Raw genomic sequence first — 14,441 nt, 5'->3', positions numbered from 1 at the left:
ATCAGAAAAGCACCCTTCCATTGCTACTCTCTGCCTTCTATGACCAAGTCAGTTCTGTATCCATCTTGCCAGCTCACCTCTGATCCCATGTGACTTCACCTTTTGTACCAGTCTACCATGAGGGACCTTGTCAAAGGCCTTACTGAAGTCCATATAGACAACATCCACTGCACTACCTGCATCAATCATCTTTGTGACCTCCTCGAAAAACTCTTATCAAGTTAGTGAGACATGACCTCCCCTTCACAAAACCGTGTGGCCCCGCGCTAATACAACATAACACAATGTTTCTGAAGGAAACTTTCCAGAAGTTGGTCTCGCACAAATCTCCGAGTACAGGAGAAGGAAGTATGTGATTACCTGCCTGGGAAACAGCAGAAGCCAGAATGGGTCCGAGACAAATGTAATTCCTGATATCTGTGATGGGGACAACGTTAAAAATGTAAACAAAAGTTACCACTGTGAAGGAGACATTCCATAAGAACAGTTAGTTAGTTGCTGGAAGCATTTCCATGATAATGAGGACACAGGGGCTGATTTTCAACAGTGACCAGGAGTTCTAAATGGGTCTAGGGTAAGAGAACTAACAAATTGGGTGAAAACATTTTTTTTAAAAGAACAAAACGGTCAAATTGTTGTTTACACGGGAAGCCAATGAATAGGAAAGGGTAGGTTGTAAGTGTTCCAAGGAAAACTTGATGACTTATGTTCTAGTTGAAGTGAAAGGCCTCAGGACAGTAATCTCAGAATCTTTCCGGAATGTTGATCCCTAAACAAGATAGACAAGAAATATTTAAATATCTCCATGCACAGCCAGAAAGATAGTCTAGTGAGGGAGATTGTAGATTCCAGGACACAGGATGAGCTCTGATAGGACCTTCCAAACCTGCGACTCCTACAATCTGGAACAATAGTCGCGCAGGAACATTTATCAGTAATGGCAGACATTTATAAAAATAGTTCATGACTCACAACAAAGATATAACCCAGTGAGGAAGACGGATTCTATGAAGGGGAATAAGTCAACCATGGTTAATCAAGCAAGTTACGGATGGTATTAAACTGAAAGAAAAGGGAAAGATGTGTGGGAAACCAGAGAATTGGGAAAGTTTTAAACACCAATGATAGATGACCAAAGAAATAATAAGAGAGAGAAGATAAACTGTGAAGGTAAACGAGCGAGTAATATAAAAACAGACTGTAAGAGCTTCTTTAAATATATAAAAAGGAAAAGAGAGGCCAAAGTAAACATAGACACCTTAGAAAATTAGACTGGGAAAGTAATAATTGGGAACCGGGAAATGGCAGGGGTGTTAAAGAAATACTTTGCATCAGTCTTCATGGTAGAAGACACAAATAGCATTCCAAAAATATGAAATAATCCAGTGGCTAAAGTGGGGAGTAAATAAATGCAGTAACTATCACCAGAGAAGGGGCAGCACGGTGACGCAGCAGTTAGCACTGCAACCTCGTGGCGCCGATGACCCAGGTTCAATCCGGCCCCAGGTCACTGTCCATGTGGAGTTTTCACATTCTCTCCATGTCTGCGTGGGTCTTGCCCTCACAACCCAGAAAGATGTGCAGGGTAAGTGATTTGGTCTCGCTAAATTGCCCCTTAATTGGGGGGGGGGAAAAGAATTGGGTACTCTAAATTTATGAAAAAAAATTATTACTACAGAAAAGTATTAAAAACTAATGGGCTATAGGCCAATAAGACCCCTGGAGCTGATGGGTTGAACCCTAGGATATTAAAGGAAGTAACTAGCGATATTAGATGCATTGGTAGTAATCTTCCAAGAATCCTTAAATCCGGGAAAAGTCCCAGAGGATTGAAAAATTGCTAGAGGTGTTAAATAAGTGGGCAGCATGGTAGCACAGTGGTTAGCACTATAGCTTCACAGCGCCAGGGTCCCAGGTTTGATTCCCATCCTGGATCACTGTCCGTGGGGAGTCTGCACGTTCTCCCCATGTCTGCGTGGGTTTCATCCGGGTGCTCCAATTTCCTCCCACAAGTCCCGAAAGACGCGTTGCCAGGTAAGTTGGACATTCTGAATTCTCCCTCTGTGTACCCGACCAGGCGCAGAATGTGGCGACTAGGGACTTTTCACAGTAACTTAATTGCAGTGTTAATGTAAGCCTTTGTGACAATAAAGATTATTTTATTAAAAATTAAAAGAACACCTTCCATCACTTTGTGGATGATTGAGAGTGAAGAAGAGAGTGCAGGAGAGCATGCAGGAGCAACACCAGGCATACCAGAAAATGAGTTGTCTACTTGGTTAAGTTACAACACAGGACTACTTGTGTGCCAAACAGCATAAGCAGAAAGTAATGGAGCTAAGCGATTCCACAACCAATGCATCAGATCTAAGCTCTGCAGACCTGCCACATCCAGTTGTGAATGGTCGTGGATAATTAAACAACTCACTGGAGGAGGAGGCTCCACAAATATCCCCATCCTCAATGATGGAGGAGCCCAGCACATCTGCGCAAAAGATAAGGCTGAAGCATTTGCAACAATCTTCAGCCAGAAGTGCCGTGTGGATGATCCATCTCGGTCTCCTCCAGTGGCCCCAAGCATCACAGATGTCAAACTTCAGCCAATATGATTCACTCCAGGTGATATCAAGCGACGGCTGGAGGAACTGGATACTGCAAAGGCTATGGGCCCTGACAATATTCCGCCAATAGTACTGAAGACTTTTGCTCCAGAACTTGCCGCATCCCTAGTGAAGCTGTTCCAGTACAGCTTCAACACTGGCACCTACCATGCAATGTGGAAAATTGCCCAGGTGTGCCCGGTTTACAAGAAACAGGACAAATCCAACCCAGCCAATTACCGTTCTATCAGTCTACTCTCCATCATCAGCGAAGTGATGGAAGGGGTCATCAACAGTGCTATCAAATGAGACTTACTGAGCAATACCTGTTCACGGACGCTCATTTTGAGTTCCGCCAAGGTCAATCAGCTCCTGATCTCATTATAGCCTTGGTGCAAACTTGGATAAAAAGTGCTGAATGACAGAGGTGAGGTGAGAGTGACTGCCCTTGACATCAGGGCAGCATTTGACCGAGTCAATGGGAATCAGGGGGGAAACTCTCCGCTGGTCGGAGTCATACCTAACACACAGAAAAATGGTTGTAGTGATTGGAGGTCAATCACCTCAGCCCCATGACATCACTGCAGGAGTTCCTCAGGGTACTGTCTTGGGCCCAACCCTCTTCAGCTGCTTCATCAGTGACCTCCCTTCCATCAAAAGGTCAGAAGTGGGGGTTTGCGGATGACTGCACAATGTTCAGTACCATTCACGACTCTTCAGATAATGAAGCAGTCCATGTTCAAATGCAGCAAGACCTGGACAATATCCAGGCTTGGGCTGACAAGTGGCAAGTTACAGTCACGTCACACAAGTGCCAGGCAATGACCACCTCCTTCAAGAGAGGATCTTATCACCGCCCCTTGACATTCAATGGCATTACCATCGCTGAATCCCCCACAATCAACATCTTCAGGGTTACCATTGATCAAAAGCTGAACTGGACCAGCCTTATTAATGCTGTGGCTACCGGAACAGGTCAAAGGCTAGGAATCCTACGGCGAGTAACTCACTTCCTGATTCCCCAAAACTGTCCACTACCTACATGGCACAAGTCAGGAATATAATGGAATACTCTCCACTTGCCTAGATGAATGAGCTCCAACAACACTCAAGCTTGGCACCATCCAGGACAAATAAGCCCGCTTGATTGCTTCTCCTTCCACAAACATTCAAACCTTCCACCACCGACGAACAGTGGCAGCCGTGTGTACCATCTACAAGATGCACTGCAGTAACTCACCAAGGTTCCTCAGACAGCACCTTCCAAACCCACGACAACTATCATGTAGAAGGACAGGAGCAGCAGATACCTGAGAACTCCACCACCTGGAGATTTCCCTCTAAGCCACTCACCACCCCAACTTAGAAATATATGCCATTCCTTCACTGTCGTTGGGTCAAAATCCTGGAACTCACTCCCTAACGCGATTTGAAAGTTGTTTAAGGTGAAGTTTTATTCCTGGATGACCTTAGTGACCACAATTCGGTGTCTTTCACTATTGCAATGGAGAGGGATAGGGCCGTACAGCAGGGCAAGGTTTATAATTGGGGGAGGGGTAATTATGATGCGATTAGGCAAGAATTAGGGAGCATAAGATGGGAACAGAAACTGTCAGGGAAAGGCACAAATGAAAAGTGGAGCTTGTTCAAGAAACAAATACTGCGTGTCCTTGATAGGTATGTCCCTGTCAGGCAGGGAGGAAATGGCCGGGTGAGGGAACCATGGCTCACAAAAGAGGTTGAGGTCTTATCAAGAGGAACAAGATAGCTTGATCTTGGTTTCGGACAATGCTTGGCACAACATCGAGGGCCGAAGGGCCTGTTCTGTGCTGTACTGTTCTATGTTAACAGCACAGTGGGTGTGCCTACACCTCAGGGACTGCAGCGATTCAAGTAGGTAACTCACCACCACTTTCCTGAAGGCAACTAGGGATGGGCAATTAATGCTGGCCTAACCAGTGAAGCCACAGCCTGGTCATTTTAAAAAGACTAATGAGGGGTAATTGCCCAGATTCAAACTGTTCTTGTTGTGGACAGGGTGGGTGTGTGCGTGGTGGAGGGGGGTGGCATAGACCATGTTTTGAGATAGTCTGGCTGTATGTTTGCGAGGCGAAGGTATCAAAGGAGTTCCTAATTTCCATAGGCCAAAATAAAGATGAGGACAGATTATTCTTTGAAGTGATAAGGAAGATATGTTAAGTGCAACATTACTGAGAACTAACTAACTTCAGAAGCTTAATATAATCAGAACTCATAATTTCTCACTGGGCTGCATCCTCATCCACTGTTTTAGGAAGAACAGGAATGTTTTGACACATCTGAATGACGGCATCCGTAGTATGATTGCATTCGGCAAGATTTGGGATAAATCAATCTAAAATATCAGTGCTTAATAGTACCTGAAGTTGGTCCTTTCATAGTTGTAATAAGGGAAAAATGGACTGAGCCTGTGGAATTCGTTACCACAGGAAGCAGCTGAGGCCAAAACATTGTATGTTTTCAAGAAGCAGTTAGATATAGCACTTGGGGCGAAGGGGATCAAAGGATGTCGGGGAAGATGGAATTAGGCTATTGAGTGGGATAATTATATTGAGTGGGATGATCAGCCATGATCATAATGAATGGCAGAGCAGGCTCGAAGGGCTGAATGGCCATCTCCTGCTCCTATTTTCTATGTAAAGTAATATTGCCCCACCTCAGTTGTCTACCCAGTGTTTAAATAATTGAGCAGTAAGAAGTCTTACAACACCAGGTTAAAGTTCAACAGGTTTGTTTCGAATCACTAGCTTTCGGAGCACTGCTCCTTCCTCAGGTGAAAATAATTGCGGCTAGCAGAGGACAAAGTTTATGTTTTGGAATCGGCTGGACCATTAGGAACTGTTTAAACCTCACTTTGAACGAAAGTGTTGGCTCTTTGCTAATATTAAGCATCAGTTCTGCAAATATGTAAAAGCAAAAATGCTCCATTTTCCTTAGCCAGCGATTGATGTCAGAGCCTTTATGCATAACTTGGATCAGTAAAGTGCAGGTCAGCCTATGTGAACCATCAGTTTGGTACTAGAAAGTGTAAAATAGTGGAGACGCTTCCGAAGTGTTTAAAATGATGGTGCTTTTTCTTAATCCATCACATGAACCCACCTCCCATCCATTGACTCTGTCTACACCTCCAGCTGCCTTGGGAAAGCGGGCAGCATAATCAAAGACCCATCCCATCTGGTTTATTCACGCTTCCAACTTTCACCGGGCAGGAGATGCAAAAGTCTGAGAACACGAACTAACAGATTCAAAAACAACTTCTTCCCCACTGTTACCAGACTCCTAAACGACCCTCTTATGGACTGAACTGATCTCTCCACACATCACCTCTACTGAGCAGTACTGCACTCCTGTATGCTTCACCTGATGCCTGTGTCTATGTATTTACATTGCGTATTTTATGTTTGCCCTATGTACTTTCCTTTCATGTACGGAATGATCTGTCGGAACTGTACGCAGAACAATACTTTTCACTGTACCTCAGTAAACGTGATAGTAAACAAATCCAATCCAATTAAATATTCCTCACTACACTAAATGTAGTGGATAGTGCTGTATTGTGGCAGGTGGGGAAATAACTAAGCAGGTTCTGGCAGGTGCAAATTTGGAAAACGTTACGACAATATCCCATTGACAACACGACAAATGAATGTGTGTTTGGATGCTCTGCAGCTACTATACTTCGACAGATTTATTTTTCTCTGCAAGCGGCACTGAGTAATGTTTCCTTAGCCAACAAGAACAATTTGGCAATAATAATAATACTTTTAAAGTATATTTCTTTGGACTTTGCATAAGAGGAGCACCAGATTCCGCCTTGATTGTCTTTAACATAGCAACATTCGGTTTCAGCTGCTGTGGGAAATGGTCACTAAGATGAGTTCACTCCTGACCATAAAGGGATATTCCAGCATATATCGCCATTTTCTGAAAAAGGAGGACTAAAGGGAGAAAATTGCAACAACAAAAAGTAGCAATCCAAATATAGTATAGGTTTAATATTGTTTATGATGCTATGTCGGAGTGAGGAGATGTAAAGGGACTCCTGTGATGTCTGTGTATAACTGAGCCATATAGGAAGATCTAGGGTTTAGTCACTGATCGATTCCGGAATAATTGGCCTCTGGGTTAGGGGGAGGAAATTTGGACAGCAACCTTCACTCCCTGATTGCATTATCCATAATACTGCTTCACAGTCTTGATCACAACCCAATGCCTCTTCCTGGATGTGCATGTGTAGAGCTAGGACTGTGCTCATTTGTGGCCAAATAGCTTGCTAATGGAAAGATTTGAATAAAAGTCAATTGACCCATCTACAAAAACATCACACACCCCTACCCTGCCAATGCCCATAAAATAATTTCCAGCAAAGCTTTTTTTAAATAAATTTAGAGTACCCAATTCATTTTTTCCAATTAAGGGGCAATTTAGCATGTCCAATCCACATACTCTGCACATCTTTGGGTTGTGAGGACGAAACCCATGCAAACACGGGGAGAATGTGCAAACTCCACACGGACAGTGATCCAGAGCCGGGATCGAACCTGGGGCCTCGGTGCAGTGAGGCCGCAGTGCTATCCACTGCACCACCGAGCTGCCCACCTTTCCAGCAAAACTTTTAACAGCTTCAGGCAGGGAGGGGAGAAACTTGAAGAAAACCTGGAACATAGCTGTCCATTCACACACCTTATTTATTAGCATTTGCCCTTGGCGAGAGCTTCAAACTCACCCATATTAAATCTTTAATGCTGTGGTGTGGATAGTGTTATCTCTTCTAAATTACTGTCTTTTTACTCCTTCCTTCCACCACATGCATAACGGACTGGGGCAGTCTCCTTCAGGTAAGTAATTGACTGTGTATGTCCCCAGTCCATTCTAACTGATGCAGTTCATACCACTTTTATTTGTATGAGCGAAACCTCCGCTTACAGCAATATAGTCTTCTCATCACATCTATTTTCATTTCTTTATGCAGATTCAAAATGGTTGTATTGTATACTTATAACTTTATGACAAACATTTTTTGAATAACTGGGTAGTTAAGTAACCTAATATTGTAACATGTATAGGCTAAAAAAACTAACATCACTTCCCTGTTTTATTCCTTTGCTATCTGAGAGAGTTACAAGCTTCCTTGCATTCCTTGCGCTAATGAGTTAGACTAATAGATATACAGTTTGTGTATTTTTTCTAACTAAATCCCAATCAATCATGCCTGGAGATTGGGATTTCCTGCTCTTCTAATATTCTTCCCTTCTAATATTTTTCCCGTTGAATTAAGATACCCATGTGTAGTAAAGATTAAATCACTTTTCACAACTTGTCAGGTGTTTCAATTTTGTGTGAATTAATTCTGAAATCTCCTCCTGTACAATTTTATGCCGTTATTCCATCTAACCAGTCATTTTTCATTGCCCTAATTGCGCGATTCAATATTCTTAATTTGCAAGACTCGAGTTGTTAATTATGAAAAAGTAATCGTCTCGGAAGCAAGTATAGAATCTAGTTGAGAAAAAAAATCTCCATCTGGGCTGGTGAAGTTGGGAGGGAAATTAATAATACATATCAGTTCTCTGGTCATGTGAAAAGACCTAAGACGGGTTAATGATTAAAATGTTGACCCTTCATCAAATCAGTCCTGATGAAATGGCTACTCCGGAGATGAAATCTAGATAATTTATATCACTCTTTTAATGGGATTTACTTGATAATTTTTGTCATCGCTGCTAATGTGGATAATCCTATATTTACCACTTTCTCAGTTATGTTATGTACACATATAATAATAATAATGTGTTTATCACCAAAGGAAAGGGAGCTGGATGTTGAGGGTCTGTGTAAGCCAACATGGTCAGTTAGATGAATTAAAGATGTGGTTTATTTAACTGAAGGAATTGCAGAATTTAATCAATAGCTGCATTATTTGGTCAGTATCCAGGAAATTGAATGTTGATGCTTACAGGAAAACCTGTCTGAAGAAATTGACTACAGTCAGGAACATTTTCAAATAGGATAAATTGTACATCTGCTCCAGATTTTTAAGAAAATATGACAAATGGTCAATATTCAAGGTGGTGGCAAGATAACAATAATAATAATCTTCTCTCTCAACAGGTCATGTGCCTAAAAGGACGGAGGGGCTTCTCAGGCCCACACACTTTTGATAGGATCCATATTGTGAACCATTTAGCAGATGATGATTCATTCCACTCCTCTGATGACGATCTAATTACAGATTCCCTGAGGGTTCGTGATCTCCGGGGGGTTCCTCACCATTTTCACCACCTCGGCAGAAATGCACAAATGGAAACTAATGATAAGGACAGTGAGGACAGTACGGACAGTGATAATGAGGATGGGACAATACACCCTGGTCACTATAAGCAGATTAGTAGCCAGAACGTCTGTGCCGTGAATCAGAAACAGGCAGAATCTTTCTCCACCACCGTGTGACCATCACTGTGAACAACATGAGGCTTTCTGGTTCATATCAAAGGCCAGGTGGGCTCCAATCACTCAGACTTGAATGCAACTTTCAGTCTGGCCTGCTGATTAAAATAAAGGGACTGAAGTGAGGAATTACATGGGTGTCTGCCATTGAAATGGTGGAGATGATGTACTGAATTTCATAACGGATTTTTATTTTATGGGGGGGGGGTCATTTTACCTGTTCTTTTGTCTGCCTTAACCTTTGCCAAACCTTTTCGATATAATTGTTGTTGCCACATGCTTGTCTGAGAGAGGGCATGTGAAGTGGACAGGAGATGAGATGTTGACAGTATTATATACCGTATCTCCTTTTTTAAAAAAAACTTGAAATGCATACTTTCTAATTTATTTAGAATGGGAGGTTTTGCTTTTTCTTTTGCTTGATTATTCAGTCAATGGAATTGTCTGCCCTTGGGACATTGGTTGCTTATGAAAAAGATGCATCATCTTGTGCAATATTAATTGTATTTTATGCTAATGAGAACAAATTTTACTTGTTTATGACATAAATGTACCATGATGGTCATAACAGAGGATTAATTAAATGAGTTGGTGCCTTCAAGGCACATTTTGGTCAGTAACTTGTCAGTTGACAGTCTTAATTGAGCAGTACATGCAGTACAAAGAATATGTGCAATTGGAACATGTTTTTTTTTAAAACAGCACCTCACCGGCTTGCTTAGTACCCAGCACAAAAATCTGTAACTTCAAGGAAAATACTTTGATATGATTTTAAAAATCAAATACTAAGATTGCTGTTTGTAGACCTTACATGATTTTGCCCTTTTATTTTATTTGTGTTTTTCATTTGAGGTGTTTGATAACAAATAGTGATGTACCTATGGTATGTGTTACAGCAACATCTAATTTTGTGTTCCTTTGTTATGACAGAAATGTAGTCGCTTTAATATAAATACCTTTCAATGTTAACTGGGAATGCATTGTGTTACATTTCTATCATTGTATCAGCTGGCCACTTAAAAAATTGGGGATTTCAACATAGTCACGTGCTGGTTACCCTGGTCATTCTGTTCAAGAAAATGCAAAAACACTATCAAGAAACTCTGTTACGCAGAGGTAAGCAAACCTCCTCAGAAAATGTCCTTGGTAAATGTAAGTTAGCTCTGCTTGGCAGTTGTTAACACTAGCTTTTTCACTTCACTAATGAGAATGCTTGTATAAACACTATCAGTGTTTCTCTTTTAACTTTAAATTATAACATGATCACAATGAATAAACTTTTCATGATTTTAAAGGAATAATATTGTTTCTCATTACTTAATGTGGATTTCTCACTGCTGAAGTAACAGGGAAGCTTAACACCAAAATGGGAATGAGAATTTTACACACAATTCCATATTTTACATAGACGCATATGTACAAAATAGAAGTAGGAGAAGGCCATTCGGTCCTTCAGCCTGCTCTGCCGTTCATTATTATCATGGCTGATCATCAAGATCCATGCTCTGAGCCCACCTACCCCCCCCCCCCCCCCCCCACCCCAATCAATATCCCTTGATCCCTTTAGCCCCAAGAGCTACATCTAACTCCTTCTTGAAATCACACAACGTTTTGGCCTCAACTACTTTCTGTGGTAGTGAATCCCACGGATTCACCACACTCTGGGTGAGGAAATTTCTCCTCACCTTATCCTCAAACTATGACCCTTAGTTCTGGACTCCCCCACCATCGAGAGCATTCTTTCTGAATCTACCCTGTCTAATCCTGTTCGAACTTTGTAAGTTTCTATGAGATCCCCTCTCACTCTTCTAAACGCCAATGGATATAATCCTAACCAATGGAGTCTCTCCTCATAAGTCCCGCCATCCCAGGAATCAGCCTGGTAAACCTTCGCTGCACTCCCTCCAGAGCCAGAACATCCTTCCTCAGATAAGGACAACAAAACTGCACACAATACTCCAGGTGTGGCCTCACCAGCGCCCTGTCCAATTGCAGTAAAACATCTCTATTCCTATCAAATCCTCTCACTACGAAGGTCAACATACCATTTGCCATCTTTACTGCCTGCTGTACCTGTGCATACTTTCCGCAAATGTGGACGAGCGCACCAAGGTCTCACTGAGTATCCATTTCTCTCAATTTGCACCCATTCTAATAATAATCTGCCTTCCTATTTTTGCGACCGAAGTTGATAACCTCCCATTTATCCACATTATACTGCATCTGCCATGCATGTGCCCACTCACTCAGTCTGTTTAAATCCCGCTGAAGCATCTCTGCCTCCTCCTCACAGCTCATCCTCCCACCCAACTTTATATCATCTGCAAATTTAGAGATCATACATTTAGTTCCCTCGTCCAAATCATTGATTACAATGTGAACAGTTGGGGTCCTAGCACAGATCCCTGTGGTACCCCACTAGTCTGCCTGCCAATCAGAAAAAGACTAATTTATTCCAGCTTCCTGTCTGCTAACCAGCTTTCTATCCATCTTAAGACACTACCCACAATCCCATGCACTTTAACTTTACATAGTAACCTGCCATGTGAGACTTTGTCAAAAGCCTTCTGAAAGTCTAAATAAACCACATCCACCGTTGTTCCCCCTAGTCAACTCTACTAGTTACATCTTCAAAGATGTGCGAGGTTCCAGTGATGGGGACGTCGTCCACACATAACCTCATATGTGTTTTAACCCCCCCCCCCCACCCTCACCCCAGCAAGTACCCCTCCAAGAACATCATTCCCGGTTCTATCCAGTCTGTACAGGTACCGCCTCCTCTAGAACCAGTCTCATTGACCCAGGAATCTGAAACCCTTCCCCTTACACCATCTTTTCAGCCACGCATTCATCCGATGCATCCTACTATTTCTACTCTGACTAACACATGGCACTGGTAGTAAACCTGCAATCACAATCTTATGAGATTCTGACATCTCAGCTTTCTTCCTAACACCGTACATTCTGCTTTCAGGACCTCATCCATTTTTTTTACCTATGTCTTGAGACTGATGTGCACCATGACCACTGGCTGTTCACCCTCCCCCTCCAGAATGTCCTGTAACCACTCTGACACATCCTTGACCCAAGCACCAGGGACATTACCATCCTGGAATCTAGTTTGCAGCCACAGAAAGGTCTATCTATTCCCCTTGCAATTGAATCCCTATAACTATTGCATTCCCACACTTTTTACTCCTCCCCTATGCAGCAGAACCAATCGTGGTGCAATAAATTTGGCTGTTGCTGCTTTCCCGAGAAGCCATTCCCCTCCACAGTATCCACAACTGTATATCTGTTTTACAGGAGAATGGCCACAGGAGATTCCTGCACTACCTGCCTCACTCTCTTGCTCTGCCTGGTGGTCACCCAGTCCCTTCCTGCCTGTGGAGTCTGAGCCTGCAGTGTGACCACATCTCTATGTGCTATCCACAATACTTTCTGCCCTCCGGATGTCTCCAGCTGCCACTCCAGCTCCAAAACCCGGGCTTCCAGGAGCTGTAACTGGACACACTTCCTGCACACATGCTGGCTCTGGGTACGAGAAATGCTCCAGTCCTCCCACATGGAGCAAGAGGAGCAAACCAAGGCTTTGAGTTCGCCTGCCATGACTTACCCTTTTAAATTAAAGCTTTGGAAGATGCATGATATTGGATTATATCTGATTCCTTGTGGCCCTTCTTTCCTTGTCCTTGTAACTACCAATCAGAGCCCTAACAGATTAGAACCACAAAACATCTTTTCAAACTATAATTGATGAAAGTTGTAAAGACTTACCGACCTTACCCACTACTTACCAATTGGCTCTCTCCTTTAGCCTCGGATGCAGCAGGGCAAAGACCCCTCTCTGAAGATTTAAAAGTTACAAAGCAAGGAGAAAAGCAAAGAGTGCCTATTCCATCTCTGCACCAAATTCCCACTCTGTTTCAAATTCCCGAATTCAAAACTCACTCTCTGTGCCTCACTCTTGATGTGGCCTCTCCCTCTGCTTGTGCACAAAGATAACTGTGTCCTTATGATTGCAAATTAAATTGTTTTTGTTGCAATATTTCACTGCAAAATGGCACTTATATGGGCACATATTAATTTCAAAATTATTTCAGATATATGTCTGCAATTAGTTAACATCTTACGTGTGCCTCCCTAAGCTTTCTGACTAATTGTCAAATGCATTGCTTTAGAACGAAAGAAACAGAATCCTGTGGATGTGGCAACTACTCATCTGTGGAGAAAGAAAGCAACAACATTCAGGCCATGGCCCTTCAGAACTGGCAAAAGTTAGAAATGTAAGGGCTTTTATGTAGGGCAAATGGTGGGGGGGGGGGGGATTGAAAAATGAGCAAAAGGGGAAGATCGTTCATTGGGTGAAACACAGGAGAAAATAAATTTTTTCAAAGTTCATGGAATCATAGAATTTACATTGCAGGAGGAGGCCATTCGGCCCATCGAGTCTACACCTGCCTCTGATAGTTGTCGGGGGCAGAGCCAGAGTGAGGATTTAAAGGGACAAGTGAAGAAGCAAAAGACGGATTCTGAAGGGGTGTCAATGTCAGAATGATGAGCAGTCAAATCCTTAGATTTCTGCCTTGGCTCATTGCATCTGCTTTAATTTTCACACTCGTTGTACTTTACATTCACTGCAATAATTTAAGAAAATTAACTTATTTCAAGGAAACAACTGGCGGTCTCAAGAGTTGCGATATAATCACATGGTGTTATGTAAGATAACTTGCAAAATTTCAACTGTGTCCCCATCAGCGGGCGGTGCATTAGAAATCTGAGCACAGTCAGTCATTCCTCAGCGTTAAGGTTTAAAATCCATTGCAAACGTAAATTATTTTCCTGTTATTTTCCATCTCCCAATATTGGACAGCTATCCTAATGTTACACCTATTCTATATAATAGAAACAGTCCTGATGCAGCTTCACGACCGGAAATGTTAATTCCGTTTCTTTCTCCACAGGTGCTGCCAGACCTGCTGAGTACTTACGGCATTTTCTGTTTTTAGTCAAGACTGACAGTGTTGCTTTTGGACCAATGTTACATGTTGTTTGTTAACTAATTGGCCTTCGTAAAGAGCTATCGTTGCCAAAGGAGTTTTTCCTTATTTATCAAAAAATAGCAGCAAATGTATTTGAATACTTGGATACATATTCAATATAATGGGGGCTTTGGTCTTTAATACCAGTGTATTAAGGCTTCAGTTGAGTTCCCAGAGCAAAGACCACACTAAGTACACCTGCTCTACCCAATTGCCCATTTTTCTGTGATTGGTCAGTGGAGGAACCTTTGTTGTCTCTGAGATGAAGAAGTAAACACAGTAGCAAAAGCCCAGGCCTCTGAATCTCCTATCC

The 14,441-nt window shown here is 42.4% G+C and overlaps 1 protein-coding gene across 12 annotated transcripts in view; it reads left to right on the top strand.

The window, feature by feature from the left end:
* Positions 1–10,384, top strand: part of evi5a (ecotropic viral integration site 5a) — a 281,040-nt gene extending 270,656 nt beyond the window's left edge. For 10 of the 12 annotated variants that reach the window (XM_038793836.1, XM_038793830.1, XM_038793831.1 and 7 more), the window contains one exon: positions 8,751–10,384. In XM_038793836.1, coding sequence (XP_038649764.1) covers positions 8,751–9,089 — 339 coding nt within the window. In that variant the 3' untranslated portion in view covers positions 9,090–10,384. Of the gene's footprint in view, positions 1–7,467; positions 7,478–8,750 lie in introns of all 12 variants that reach the window. The other 2 variants (XM_038793838.1, XM_038793833.1) reach the window with 1 other exon arrangement.
* Positions 10,385–14,441: the final 4,057 nt, after the last annotated feature.

The sequence above is a fragment of the Scyliorhinus canicula genome, chromosome 4, assembly GCF_902713615.1.
Source record: "Scyliorhinus canicula chromosome 4, sScyCan1.1, whole genome shotgun sequence".
In the NCBI taxonomy this organism is placed as follows: domain Eukaryota; kingdom Metazoa; phylum Chordata; class Chondrichthyes; order Carcharhiniformes; family Scyliorhinidae; genus Scyliorhinus; species Scyliorhinus canicula.
Note: the sequence above shows the minus strand (reverse complement) of the source record. Positions and strands in the feature narration are given on the sequence as shown.